At 64.4% G+C, this 12,663-nt stretch overlaps 1 protein-coding gene across 1 annotated transcript in view; it reads right to left on the bottom strand.

The window, feature by feature from the left end:
- Positions 1-12,284, bottom strand: part of PIEZO1 (piezo type mechanosensitive ion channel component 1 (Er blood group)) — a 55,183-nt gene extending 42,899 nt beyond the window's left edge. Inside the window, exon 1 of the mRNA XM_082368513.1 lies at positions 11,875-12,284. Coding sequence (XP_082224639.1) covers positions 11,875-11,938 — 64 coding nt within the window. The 5' untranslated portion in view covers positions 11,939-12,284. The remainder of the gene's footprint in view (positions 1-11,874) is intronic.
- Positions 12,285-12,663: the final 379 nt, after the last annotated feature.

The raw sequence follows: 12,663 nt of genomic DNA, 5'->3' as shown, positions 1-12,663 counted from the left end.
CAGGAAACGCGGCCCATCTCCCAGGGCCCCAGGCCCGGGCCCCAGGCCGCGCATCCGCCCCACCACTCCCTTCCTGCCAGCAGCTCAGGGTCGGCCATGAGGTGCGGCTGTCCTGCGGGCGCGCCCAGCCGCCACGACTCAGCCAGACCTGGCAGGTTCCATCCACTGTGCTCACCTGAGCGAGGTGTCCTCACCTTGCCGCCCCCGCCTCAGCTCCCGCGGTTACCAAGCCACTGACAACTCTGCCCCACATTCCCCCCTGGTGAGGCCACCACCGTGTCCCAGGGCTTTAGGGTGCCTTGATTAACGTGCTCGGTGGCCAGGCTTCCTGAGATGCGCCCAGGGGTGTGGGAGCCGCAGCACGGCCGCCTCGCACTCAGGGCGACTTTACAAAGTGCTTCCACCCACGTCACCTGGAGGGTCACCCCAAGAGCCACGAGGCCAAGCAGGGCAGGTGCTAATCTCACAACTAGAGATGAAGACAACCGGGGTGCAGGGAGGCCCCAAGGACGGAAGGGCGGCTGCTGGTGCTGGGCGCCTGGCGTAGTAGCAGGCTCTGCACCCCCGGCTCCACTCCGGACGGCCTCCCTGCACAGTGTGGGTCCCCCTTCTACAGGTGAAGAGTTCAAGGCTGAGAGAGGCTGAGTGACTTTCCCCAGGAAGGCCAGCAACAGAGCCGGGACTTGGCCCAGCTCGATGCCGGGAGAGGAAAGGTGACAGAGGCTCGGCCTGGGAGATTTTCCATCCCGCTGCTCTGCCCCAAGGACACCTGCCGGCCCAGCGTGTGGCCTCAAACCACAGGTCCTGAAGACTTTCACAGCCCGGCAGGTGCTGGGCACACCGAGGCCATGCACACTGGAGCCTGGATCCCGACACAGCAGCACCTTGGAGCACCCCCGTGACAGCGTTCAGGATGGGGCAGAAACCACCTGAGGTCCCAGGGCAGCCCCAGCGGGCCCCCACTCTCTGCCTGTGCACAGAACAGGACCAGGCAGGACAAGGAGGCACTGAAGTGACACAGGGGGTGACGATGTCCAAATTCCCATTTACAAACACCCCGAAGCCCTGGGACCACCCTGGCAGGAGACTGGATTCCAAGCACGGCCGCTGGCATGACCGTCCCACTACCTCGGGGTCCAGCATCTCGTGTCTCCAGGGGTTGATGTCCTAGGTCTGTGTTCAGAACTGGAGAGAAGGGACAGGACTCCTGGACCCCCTGCCCGGTGGCAAGGGAGGAAGCCCGTGATGTGCCCTATCGCCCAGAGACTAGGAAAGCCACATGGGCTGCCGTGGTCCAGTCACAGCGGGAGCCACCAGAGAGAACACAGTGCAGTGAGGAAACCGGCCTCAAGTTACAAATGACCAGCGGACAGGCGTCGGAAGCCGAGCCCCTGGCAGCCGCACTCACACCATGAGGCCCCCCGCCCACCTGCAGACAGGCCGAGGAGAGAGACGGGAGAAGGGTCTCCAGCTTCTCTCCCCTCCGATGGCCCCAGTGCCCGGCCGCCGCCTCCTGCTCTGCGGGATGACCCTTGGCAGCTCCCTCCACGTCCTTAGGTCACCCCTGCCAAGGCACACCTGCCCCCACCCCTGCCCTCGGCAGCACTGCCCTCCCTGGGGGCCCCTTCCTCTCAGAGTCCTCAGCGCCCCCCAACCCCCTGCAGGCCTCCAATGCCTCCTGAAGACACACGCGGGCCCCGCCCCGGGATGGCTCTGGAATGTGGCAGAGCCCGTGCAGCCCAGAAGCCCCCTGCAGCCTCCCCTGGAGGGTTACTCCCCCATCTGCCTCATGCCCCCTCTGGCCCTTGAGGGCCAGGGGTCTCCTCCCAGCTGGGCTCCTCAACTCCGCGTGGGCCCCCAGAGGACAGTGCCCTCCTGCCCACCCCTGCAAGCCACTCTCGGCCTCCAGCCCTTCATCCCTCGCTCTCCCAAGGAGGGGGGCGGACAGGGGGCACAGCACAGCCCTCCCAGGGTGGTGGCCCACCCAGTTTGGGGGGCAAGGGAGGCGACGGGGAGGGGAAAGAGGGGTCTCGCTCCAAGAAGAAAGGTGGACGGGTGGAGGGCGAGGCGGGAGGGGAGCCGCCTGGCGAGCGGAGCACGGGCTCCCTCCCTCCCGGCGTGGCCATGCGAGCGCGGCCAGCGGCCCCCCAGCTGGAGTGTCTCCACCTGCAACCCGCAATGGGACAGGATGGGAAGGAAGGCCACCCGGAGGCCCCAGATCCTAAGAGGGCTACAGTCAGATGGGGCAGCGGCAGAAGGCCCGACGGGGCCGCGGGGCCGCCTCCAGGGGAAGAGGAGGGCCCGGCCATCCTGTGCCCGGCGTCCCCGGCTTCCTGAGCGGGGACACAGGGACACAGGACCCAGAGCCCACCGCTGTCCCCAGCGTCCAGGACCCCGAGGGGAGCTGCTTCCAGGCCAGAGGACGTGCCAGCGCTGCTTCAATGCTCATCCCATCCTCCTGGGGTCACATGATCTGCCCCTTTGCCGGGACAAGGATTCGGGGGCAGGAGAGGACCCCACCGGGGTCACAGGGCAAGGCTGCCCTCCCGACAGGCCCCTCGGTGCCATTCCTGGGCCCTCATGGAGCCTCAGGCCACCGTCCCTGTGTCAGCCTGCTCCTGACCTCCAGAGATTAGGGCCCAGCCTGGCCATCGCTCCCCGGCTGGGACGGTGTGCACCTGCTGATAAGGTGTGGGACGTTCCTGCGGCGGGAAGGGGGTGTCACAGGCAGGGCTCGGCACCCACGGGGCCTCGGGCAGTGCCCACTTGTCACAGCCTCTGCCTCTGTCCACTTGCCACCCACAGGACCGGGCAGTAGCCAAGCTGTAGTGACAGTAACAAGAAAACAAGGGCCGAGGGACAAAGAGGCACCACCCCGCCAGCAAGGGTGGAGAGGACCCAGGCGGGTGCCTCCCGCACGGAGTGGAGACACGGGCCCAGCGTGTGTCTGTCGAGCTGAGTGTGTGAGCATGGAGCGTGTGCTAAGCTGAGCCGGCCGCAGGAGAGAGGAGGGAGCCAGACTGGACGCGGACAGGCCCCGAGGACCGCAGGCGGCTCGTCTGCCGGGAAGACCGCACAGGCCTCCCGGGAGGGTCACACAGGACGCTACACGCCAGGGCCTGGCTGTGCCCACTCGGGCGAGGCTGCACTTGCCAAAGCACCAGGTGTGCGTCCGACAGCGAGTCTGTCCTGTCCTGGGACTCGGGGTCTGACTCCGGGGAGCTTATCCTGAGTGGGACACTCAGAAGGGAAAGCAGGTGAGCACAGAGATGGTCACTGCGTCCCCGGGAACCCCAGGAACGGGGGTCTGGAGACTGGGACCGTCTCTGCAGCGGCTGAAAGGAATCCGCTTCATCCAACAGGCGGCCCAGGGGAGGCCACGCGGAAGGGCAGAGTGACGGTCCCACCGCAGGAGCGACACCAGGACAAGAGCCTGCAGACGGTGGGACAGAGGCCCCAGAGGAGATCTGAGAGCGGGCAGAGGGCTGGGCAGACAGGAGAGGAGGGGAGGGGAGGGGAGGGGAGGGGAGGGGAGGGAGGGGAGGGAGGGAGGGGAGGGGAGGGGAGGGGAGGGGAGGGAGGGGAGGGAGGGGAGGGGATGCGATGGGACAGGACAGGACGGGACAGAGGGCGAGCGGAGGGCACGGGCAGGGCGGGGAGGAAGTGGGAAGGCCCAGCCCAGCGAGCGGAGCGGCCCACCCACCAGGAAACACTCAGGGACCCCACGAGCCAGGCACCGGGTCACAGCCACCAGCTCGGGGGCACAGGAGAGGACGTCCCAGCCAGAAGCATCCGCGCCCACGGGACTTTGAATCAAAAACACCTGCTCTGAACTGAACACCATAAAGAAGATGATTAGCTCTGAACTGGACACCATAAAGAAGACACTTAGGATCGTAGCCACAGGCAGGGAAAACCACGTGCGGTACAAACAGGTGCTAAAGAGCTTACAATCTCGAGTCCACAACGAACCCCCAGAGCCAGAAATAAAGACAGACAGTCCAATTTTTTTTAATGGGTGAAGGAGTCTTAGAGACTCGTGCCAGAGAAGATGTCCAAGGTGATTAACATCATCGGCATCCAGGTAACAAAGACTGGAGTCGCGGGAGATGCCACTGCACGCCCCAAACCAGCTAAAATCAGAGGCCAACACCACATGCGGCGAGGGTGTAGCGCCCTGGAGCGTCCCCTAAACGACAACCAGGAGGACAGATCGAAGCTTCCTTGCAGTGAACATGCGATGCCCGCAACCCAGCAACCCCACGGCCAGAAGTGAATGAAATCCAAGCGTGTGTCCGCGGAGACGCATGCGGCTAGCAGCCTCGCGCCTACCCGCCAGGCGCAACAGGTGATCGGATAAGCAAACGTGGCAGTGCGTTCAGGGGACCTTAGTCAGCACCAGAAAGAAGGAACCACCAGCACACAGAGTCACATCCCAGAGATGTGAAGGCACGGAAGGCAGCAGACACAGAAGTACACACCCCGGTGGTCCCTCGAGCACGGACCCCCCAGTGCAGGCAAAACCGACCTGGGGAAAGAGGTCAGAGTCGAGGCGGGTGAGCGGGAGGGCAGAAACATTCTCCATCTCGTTTGGGGAGGTGGGCAGATGTGCTTGACTGTCAACCCACCAGACAGAACACGAAAGGCCCGACCCTTTACTGCGAGGGCCTGACGTCTCAGTGGAAAGCTCTACGCGTGGACTGTGCCGTCCTCCCCTGGGGGCTCTGTCGGGACCCCAGAGCCTACAGCAGGGCCTGGCACAGACAGGTTCTCCAGACACGTTTGCCAAGCGAGTGACGCGTAGGAGGCGGCTGAGTGACCAAGCGTCTGGGAGGGAGGAGGGCAGCCACAGGAGGTGGTGGCAGGGGGACAGACGGCAGGTTCCGGGGCGAGGACAAGCTGGGGGAGTTGGGAGACCAGATACAAGCTGGAGGTTGGTGGAGGAAGAGACGCAGCCAGAGGAACTGCGGGGGGTGGGGGTCACCCCAGACACTGACGTGAGTGGGGGCGGGGCTCCCGGGAGGCAGGAGTGTCACGGGCGAGAACTCTGCCCCCCGGGGTGCTCATCCGTGACATGAAAAGCCACTAGTGCCCCCCTCTCAGGAGCGAATGTGCTGCTGGCAGCAGGCCGGAAAGTGAGTGGAGGCTCGTCCTGAGGGGGGCCCTGTAGGCAGCTCTCGGATGTCCCGGGAAGGCCACTTGGCTGTGGGATGCATCTGGACGCAGAGCCGGAAGCCTGGGGCTGGGTGTGCCGAGGCCCCTGTCTGTCCAGGCCGGGGACTGATGCTTGCGGACATGGGTGGAGGCTGCAGGGGGCTGGGGGACAGGGGGACGCTGAGGTAGAGAAACGATGCAGCGCTGTGTGCCCACGTGGCGGCCAGCTGGAGAGGACAGTCACCGCCGGCGGCCCACACCGGCACACGGGGACCGGGGCCTCGGCAGTGAGGGTGACCTGCCCCTCCGTGAAGCAGCCCAGGGACAACCCACCCCCCCCAGCAGGGGAGACAGGTTTACGTGGCACAAAGCCCCTCAGAGCTCCTGGGCGTGTCCCGTGGTCACTACGATCCCTGGCCACCGACGGGGAGGAGAGGATGAAACAGCTGAGCTGGGGGTAGTGGCACAGACGGTTGAGTTTCCCTTTGAAAAGCTCCCGTTAATGCTGTTAATGATGACGCGTTGTTTCAAATGGTGTTTTAACCGTAATCAGAAATCAAGTGAATGAGAGAGAGGGAGGCAGAACAGGACCCTGGGGCCCCGAGGGGAGGCTGGGGTGTGACTGGGGGCGGCCACAGGTCACAGGCCCTGGCAGTGCCAGGAGGTGAGAGCGCCCGAGGCCCAGGCCTGAGGCCGCTGAGGCTCCTGCTCGGAGGCCCCCGCCCGGGAGCCGGGCTGTGTCCACTCCCGCTCTGCACATGCAGACCCAGCCACGGTCCGGGCCACAATCACGGGCCTCTGGCTGCTCCCGCAGGCCCAAGGAATCTGTGCACATAGCAGTTCTGTTCTTTTGTTTTCCCCAGAGGATCCACGGGAGGCCACTGAAGGGCAGGGGAGGCGGGGAGAGCTGGGGGGACGGGCCCGGCCGGCACACCTGGGCACTGCCGGGGGCCTAAGAGGCGCGTCCCTCCCGCCTCAGCTCCCTGCATGGGACACGTCCCCCCACGCGGCCAGCGGTTAGGACCCCAGGACGGAGGCCCCACCCACCCCGGCCCCCCCACCTGCTCTCAAGGACAGCAGCCCCCAGACCCCTCCCGCTCGGCGGAAGCCGCTGGGCCCGGTTCAGCCGCCCGTTCGCTGGCAAAGGAAACCACAGGAGGCAGCTGAGGTGGCCACGGTCCCTCTTTAGCCTGACCCCGGGGAAGGAGAAGAGGCCCGGCTATATATACTCACGGAGAAAAACAGCGCGCAGGTCGGAGCCTGGTAAACAGTCGGCCGTTACAGGCAACTAAAAATACTCCCTATAATTATGTTATTAAAACACACCAGAAAAATTGACCCGCCCCACTCGGCAAAGGCCCGAGACGGCACAGGGAAGCGCGGGCCACGCACGTCGGCCTGAGGGTGCCCTGGCGGCAGCGGGCGGCTGGGCTGGGCCGGGCGATGCCCATCGCAGTCGGCGGCTTCTGCAGGGCTGCCTGCAGCACCAGCCCCAGCCTTGCGGGCTCCTCTCCAGGGCAGAGGCTGCTGACCCCAGGCCACCCCAAGAAACGCTCTCACACGTGTCGGGGTGGGCGGGGGCGCTGCCGTGGCCCCAAAGACCCGCAGCCACCTAACCTCACAGGTGGGGACACAGCAACCTTGGGCCCCAGCCGCTGACCAGGGCCTTCCTTCTGAGAACAGGAAAAAAGGATTAAAGAAGGAACTTAGTCTCATCTGACCCAACACGTCACTGTTTTATGACAAGTACTGATACATTACTTGTGTAATTAACACTAAATTAAAGAATCAAAATGGGGATGGGGGCGGGGGGGGGGTCAAGCCTCAGATCTCTCCGGCCCCAACTGTCCACTCGGCACTGCCCTGCCCTCTCCACCCCAACCCAACCCTCCGACTGGCCACCACTAGGGGATGGGAGACCCCAGCTACCAGGCCACCTGTTCGCCTCCTTCCACAGACGGTCCGACCCTGGAGGGCTGCACTGATCTGGAGCCTTGGATCTGCCATCCTGCCCCCTCCCCGGCCTGGCTGGCAACTTCTCTCCCTCCAGCAGACCAGCCTTGCTGGGTGCCCGCCTCCCCCCAGCCCCGCCCAGCCTGGACCTTGTTCTGTATGGCGTCACTGGCTGCACTGTGTTTCTTTCCCATCTGGGCTCAGCACAGCGTGAATAAATACGGCAAAGGCACTTACAGAACCAAGGCGCCGGGAGCTGCGGGGGACCCACACCCCCCTTTACAGTCAAGGAAACCTCAGCCTCCATTAGAGAGGAGAATGGGCCCAGCCCCTCCCATGCCCACCGCCACTGGCCCTGAACCAGAACCTAGACGCCTGCCCGGAGCACCGTCCCACGAGACCTGGGTGAGAGAACGCTTGAATGAACTCGGGGAAAGGTCCCACGTGAGCACAGGAATCTGAGCAGGCGGGTGTCACGCACGGTGGCTCTGGACACCACGCCTCCCCGCCTGGAAACGGCCTGTGGCCGGCGGGCAGCTCTGCACATTCAGGACCTGGTGGTGGGCGGCTCTTCCACTCGGCCCCCCAGGACTGCCCTGCCCTGCCCCGTCCAGGGACCAAGAGATCAGAAACCTGGGATCGGCCTTCAAGCTTTTATTGTCTTGTTTACAGGCGAGGAAACTGAGGCCCAGACAGAGGGGTGAGGGCCTGGCAGGTTCGGAGCGGGACAGACGCTGGTGCCACCCACAAGCCCCTCCAGCAAGGCCAGCCTCCCCCTCTCCTCCCTGAGACCTCCCACCCCAGGTTCTCCCACCCCGCCAGCAGGTGTGGGACTCACCTGCCCTGAGAAGGAAAAGATTTCACCCCCAGATTCATCCTGTCTCGCCTGTGTTCTAGTCCCCCAAGCCCCAGGTTCCTCATGCAGAAAACAGGCTTAACTCAACTCAGAGGGGTTCAAAGGTCAGGCGTGGGGCAGAGCTCACAGGCAGAGCACCGACCCCCCTGAAGACAGCCTCAGGCTCCAGCCGCTGCGCAGCAGACACAGCGGCCCTCTGACCCACTTCTGTGACTCCTGGAGTCTGCAGCACGAGGAAGAATGAAATTGCTTTGGTAACCAGGGGGAAAAAGTCTACAAACAAAAGAATCCACATAAAAAAAGTCTATATATTTCTAAAACAGATAACAAAGAAAAGACCAAGACTTCATTGAATTCTACGGAAAAGGGGATTCCTGAGGACCAGGGTGGTCAAGAGTGGCTTCCTGTAGGAGGCAGCTCACACTGGGCCCTAAAGACTGTGCTGGTGGGGCACAGCGGGGGCAGGGGATACCCTCGACCCCTGTAGGGGCCCTGCCACAGAAGGCAGTCCCCTGCAGCTGTGCTCAGAGCAGATGGGCCCCTTTCCCTCTCCATCTTTGAGCACCGGAAGTGTCAGAGGGAGAGACACTGCCCAGGAAGCAGCCCCGGCGACAGGATCTGAGACGCTTGTCCCCCCGCCCCCCCCCCAATCAACACTGCCCCGCAGGACCCTTCCCGCTGGGCCTGACTGCTGCTGGGATGGCCACCTGCAAGATGACCACAGATGACCTGTCCTCGGCTCCTGGGTCGACCCCAGCCCCTTCCCTGATCATGCACACTGAGCCCTCGGGTCCCGTCAACCGGGCACCTGAGTCCTGCGACTTTTTCAGTTCTCGGAGGGGCTGCAGGAGGCCAAGTCTCCCCCACAAGGTGGCAGATGAAAGCGAGACCTACCCTCAGCTCTCGGGGCCTCTGAAAGGGGCGGCCCCAGGCTCACTGCCAGCCTGAGAGCCTAGCGGGGTGTCACCACCAGGGGGTGGGTAGGGAACTCCCAGGCCTGGGTTTCTAACGGGGCCCCGCTGTCCCAGGCCTCTGTCTTCTCACTGCCTTCCTGCCAGCCTCACAGGGCTGTTAAGACGGTGATGGTGAAAACACGATAAAAAGGAGGAAGCGTCCCCATTCTAAACGGTGACACGGCAGTGACAATCAGGCTGGCGCAGGTGACGACGCTGGCGTGCGGTGGGCGTGTCCACGAGGCCGGAGCCCCATGCATCCCGCAGGCGGAAGCCATGTTGCCACCCTGCACGTGTTTCCCTGTCAGTGATACAGTTACTGCCTTCTAACCACCTGCCTTTGGGCTACAGTGTTGCTTTTGGGCTGCCCGTTAGGTCGAGTCGCAGGGCGGGTCCGTTCCGTGGGAATCACAAAGTGTTCTGTCCTGACGTCTCTCTAGAACCTTCCAGCTCTGGGTCCTGACCCCCAGGGCTGCAGGGACCACAGGTGAGATGTCGAAGGCCGTCACCCTTCCCGGGGGGGCGGGGGGTGGCTAGGGAGTCTCTGCTGTGACGAGGTGGAGGTAGGATTTTGGGGGGCAAGGGGCACCCCAGGATGACCCAAACCCTCACTGCGGCCGCTGCCTGAGCCAGCACAGGCACAGGTCTGACCAATACCCTCTGACGGCCTCATCCAGCACCCACCACTCACTGGGAAACACCGCAGAACTAACCAACTCCACCAAAGCTCGTCACAGAGTGAGGGGCGCTCAGAAGGCAGCAGCCCAGCGAGGTCCCTCAGGAGCTGCCCACGCCCGGACCCGAGAGCCGGCCTCCAGCCTCTCAGGTGTCACTGCGCAGGGCTCTTGGCCGGCTCTACATCACCCTCCCACAAAGCTCAAGAGAAAATATGGAAGGCCAAGCCCCACACCCAGACACAGAATCCATGAGGGGCATGGCCAGGGTGTCAGGGTTTTGATTAACAGACTTCATTTTGGGGACAGTTTCAGATTTACAGGAAAGCTGAGCCAAGTGCACAAAGAATGATCATCAGGATGCGAACAGCTCTCAGGTGACTCTGATACGGCCCAGGTGGGAACCCTGAGCTAGTGCCGCCTCTGCATCCAGAGACCGAGAGACCTACCCTCCCCCGCCAAATCACCCACTTGGGTTACAGCCAAGAGCCCGAAGAACACAGATTAATTCTCGGGGTCAACAAACTCTGGCCCTGGGGCTGAGCCTGGCTCCACCACTTGTTCTGCTATAGTTCACCAGCTAGGAGTGGTGTTTACGTTTTTTAATGGTTGGAAAAAATACCAGAAGAGCTCATGATGTGAAAATATTTACTATCCAGCCCATCACAGAAAAAGTCTGCTGACCCTGAATGCGTAGACTGCACCGGGTGGGGAGGCGCGCCCTTCAGGAGCGAGCGCCCACCCGCGCAGGCCTACCCAATTCCCCTCCTGGCTTCGCAGCCTAAGGAGGCTGCAGGTGTGCTGCGGGGCCGTCCGAGGCCAACCTGCCCCTTTGAGGAGCTTACCGGCTTCTGAGCCGGACGTCCAGCTGGGTCTGTTCTGCTAGCCTGTTAACGTCTACTCTCCAGAGGCACGAGGAGAAAGGCCGGCGGACCCTGCGCTCTCCCGAGCACATCCCGGACTGTCCTGTCCGTACAAGGCTGACTCAGACCCTCCTCCCTGACCTCAATGGTTTTCATTGATTCCTGTCCTGAAAATTTTCCCAAGTCCCACCACCTTTCTCTGCTACAAATCAAAACACAGTCTGTCTGGGAGCCGAGTGCAGGCTGCTCTGGGTCCCACATTCCTAGCCCACTTGGAGCCCGCTCCTACCTATGACAGAAGTTGGCAGATTCCACCTGGAGTGATTTCAGAGGCTGTGGAAAGGCTTTCAGCATAAAAACACCAACACCCACCATGGTCTGACAAGTTTTCACCCAAAAGGCAGACTCACATTGCAAACCCTTCCATGTTTCCGCGAATTCATTTAATCAGACCACTTTCCAGCTCACACCCAGTAGAGAAAGCCCCAGTGGAGGGAGCGGAGGGCCAAGGGCCGGCCTGTGAAGGGTGAAGTGAGTCTCGGGCACTCTGCCCTGGGCACAGGGAGGCCAGGAGGGGTGCAGAGGGGAGGGGCCGTGGAGCAACGGGAACCACAACTACAAGCTTTCCGGAAGGGACACCGATGACATGGCAAGCAGCGGACACTCGTGCCAGGGTTGCGGACCCTCAGCTCTGATACCAAGACCAGAGCCATCTGCGGGGCACAACCTGCCCGGCCCCTCTCGCAGCACCAGAGCCCAGCGGAGTAAGCCAGGACACCAGGGCGGCAGGGAGGAACCCCAACTGTGTTTACCAGAGCACGGGCCTGCCCTAGTCCGGCTGGGGGGTGGGGACGGGAAGGGGAAGAGTGAGGGGGGCCGAGCCCAGGGCACAACGCCGTTAGAGCCTCCGGAGGCTCCAGATTAAACAGCTCCAGGCAGGAAGCCCGCCTTCTCCCAGATTGGTCAGGAAGTCGTGATGAAAATTTGAGTTTTTTTTTTTTTAAACACGAAAGAGAAAAAGAGATTCGTGCCCCCCTCACCGACGCCCCAGCCCCTCACATAGGAGCCGACATTCCCCCACCCTCGTGCCCCTACTCTCAGCGCCCCAGGGCGTAGGCACGAGCCGCCCTCTCCGGGGGTCGCTCGCCGCCCGCCCCTGTGGCCGCCCGGGTGCCATCTGCCCGCCACCCCGCCGCCGCCCTCCCAGCCTGGCGCTGGGACGGGGCCCCGGCCTCCCCGGCGCTCTCATGCTTCTGGAATGCGGGCGCCCAGGGCCGCGCGCGTCCCGGGGAATCTCCGCGCCCGCCCGCCCGCGCACGGTCGTCGCCCCGCCAGCCTCGCTGGGCGGCCGGGCCGGAAACCGGGAGCGGGGACGCAGACCCCGTCCCAGACCAGAGCCCGCCGCGCACGCCCCCACTCACCAGCCAGGAGCGCGAAGGGCAGCAGCAGCCAGTAGAGGACGGCGCCGAGCACGTGCGGCTCCATGCCCGAGGGGCCCGCGGGGCCGGCCCGGGGTCGCTCGGCCGCCGCGGCGCTAAAGGGCGGCGCTGGGGAGCCGCGGCCGGCGCATGGCGCACAGGGCGGGTCGCCGCACGTGCCGCGCGCAGTGGCCAGGACCCCGGCTGGTCGATGGGGACACGAGCGCCTCCGCGCCCTCCTGGTCCTCCTCCTAGGGCCGGGGTCCGCCGCGCCCCGCCGGTGCCAACGGCTGGGGCCCGCGCTCGCTCCGGTGTCAACCCTGCGCCGCAGCGGAGCGCAGGGCACGGCTCTCGGCGGCTCGCGGAAGCCGAGCAAGGCAGGACGCGGCTCAGCAGCTCCCTCCCCCCTCAGCCCGCCCGCGGGCCTTTATAAGCTCGGCCCCCGCCCTCCCGGCGTGCCCGCCCCCGCGCCTTCCCGACGGCCCGGCACGCCCCGGCACCCCCCAGCACCCCCTCCGCCGCTCCGTGCTGCCCGCGGCCCCCACCAGCCCTCCCGGCCGGGGCCGGCCAGCGGGGACCGGGGACCCCCGTGCGGCGCACTCCCCGAGAAGACCTCCACCCTCAACAGCCTTGGCGCTGCCGCTCGGAGTCGCGTGGGGGCGGGCGGGGGCCGCTTCTCCCCCGGCGGTCCCGGCCCGGAGGGCTCAAGAAAGGGTCCCTATCGCCGGGCTTCCGCGGCAGCACGCCACCCGCAACTGTGCCCCGCACCGCAGGACCAGCTGAAGCTTTGCT

Source organism: Balaenoptera borealis (assembly GCF_965194805.1).
Source record: "Balaenoptera borealis genome assembly, chromosome: 19".
NCBI classification, from domain to species: domain Eukaryota; kingdom Metazoa; phylum Chordata; class Mammalia; order Artiodactyla; family Balaenopteridae; genus Balaenoptera; species Balaenoptera borealis.
This window is presented reverse-complemented; position numbering and strand designations above follow the sequence as displayed.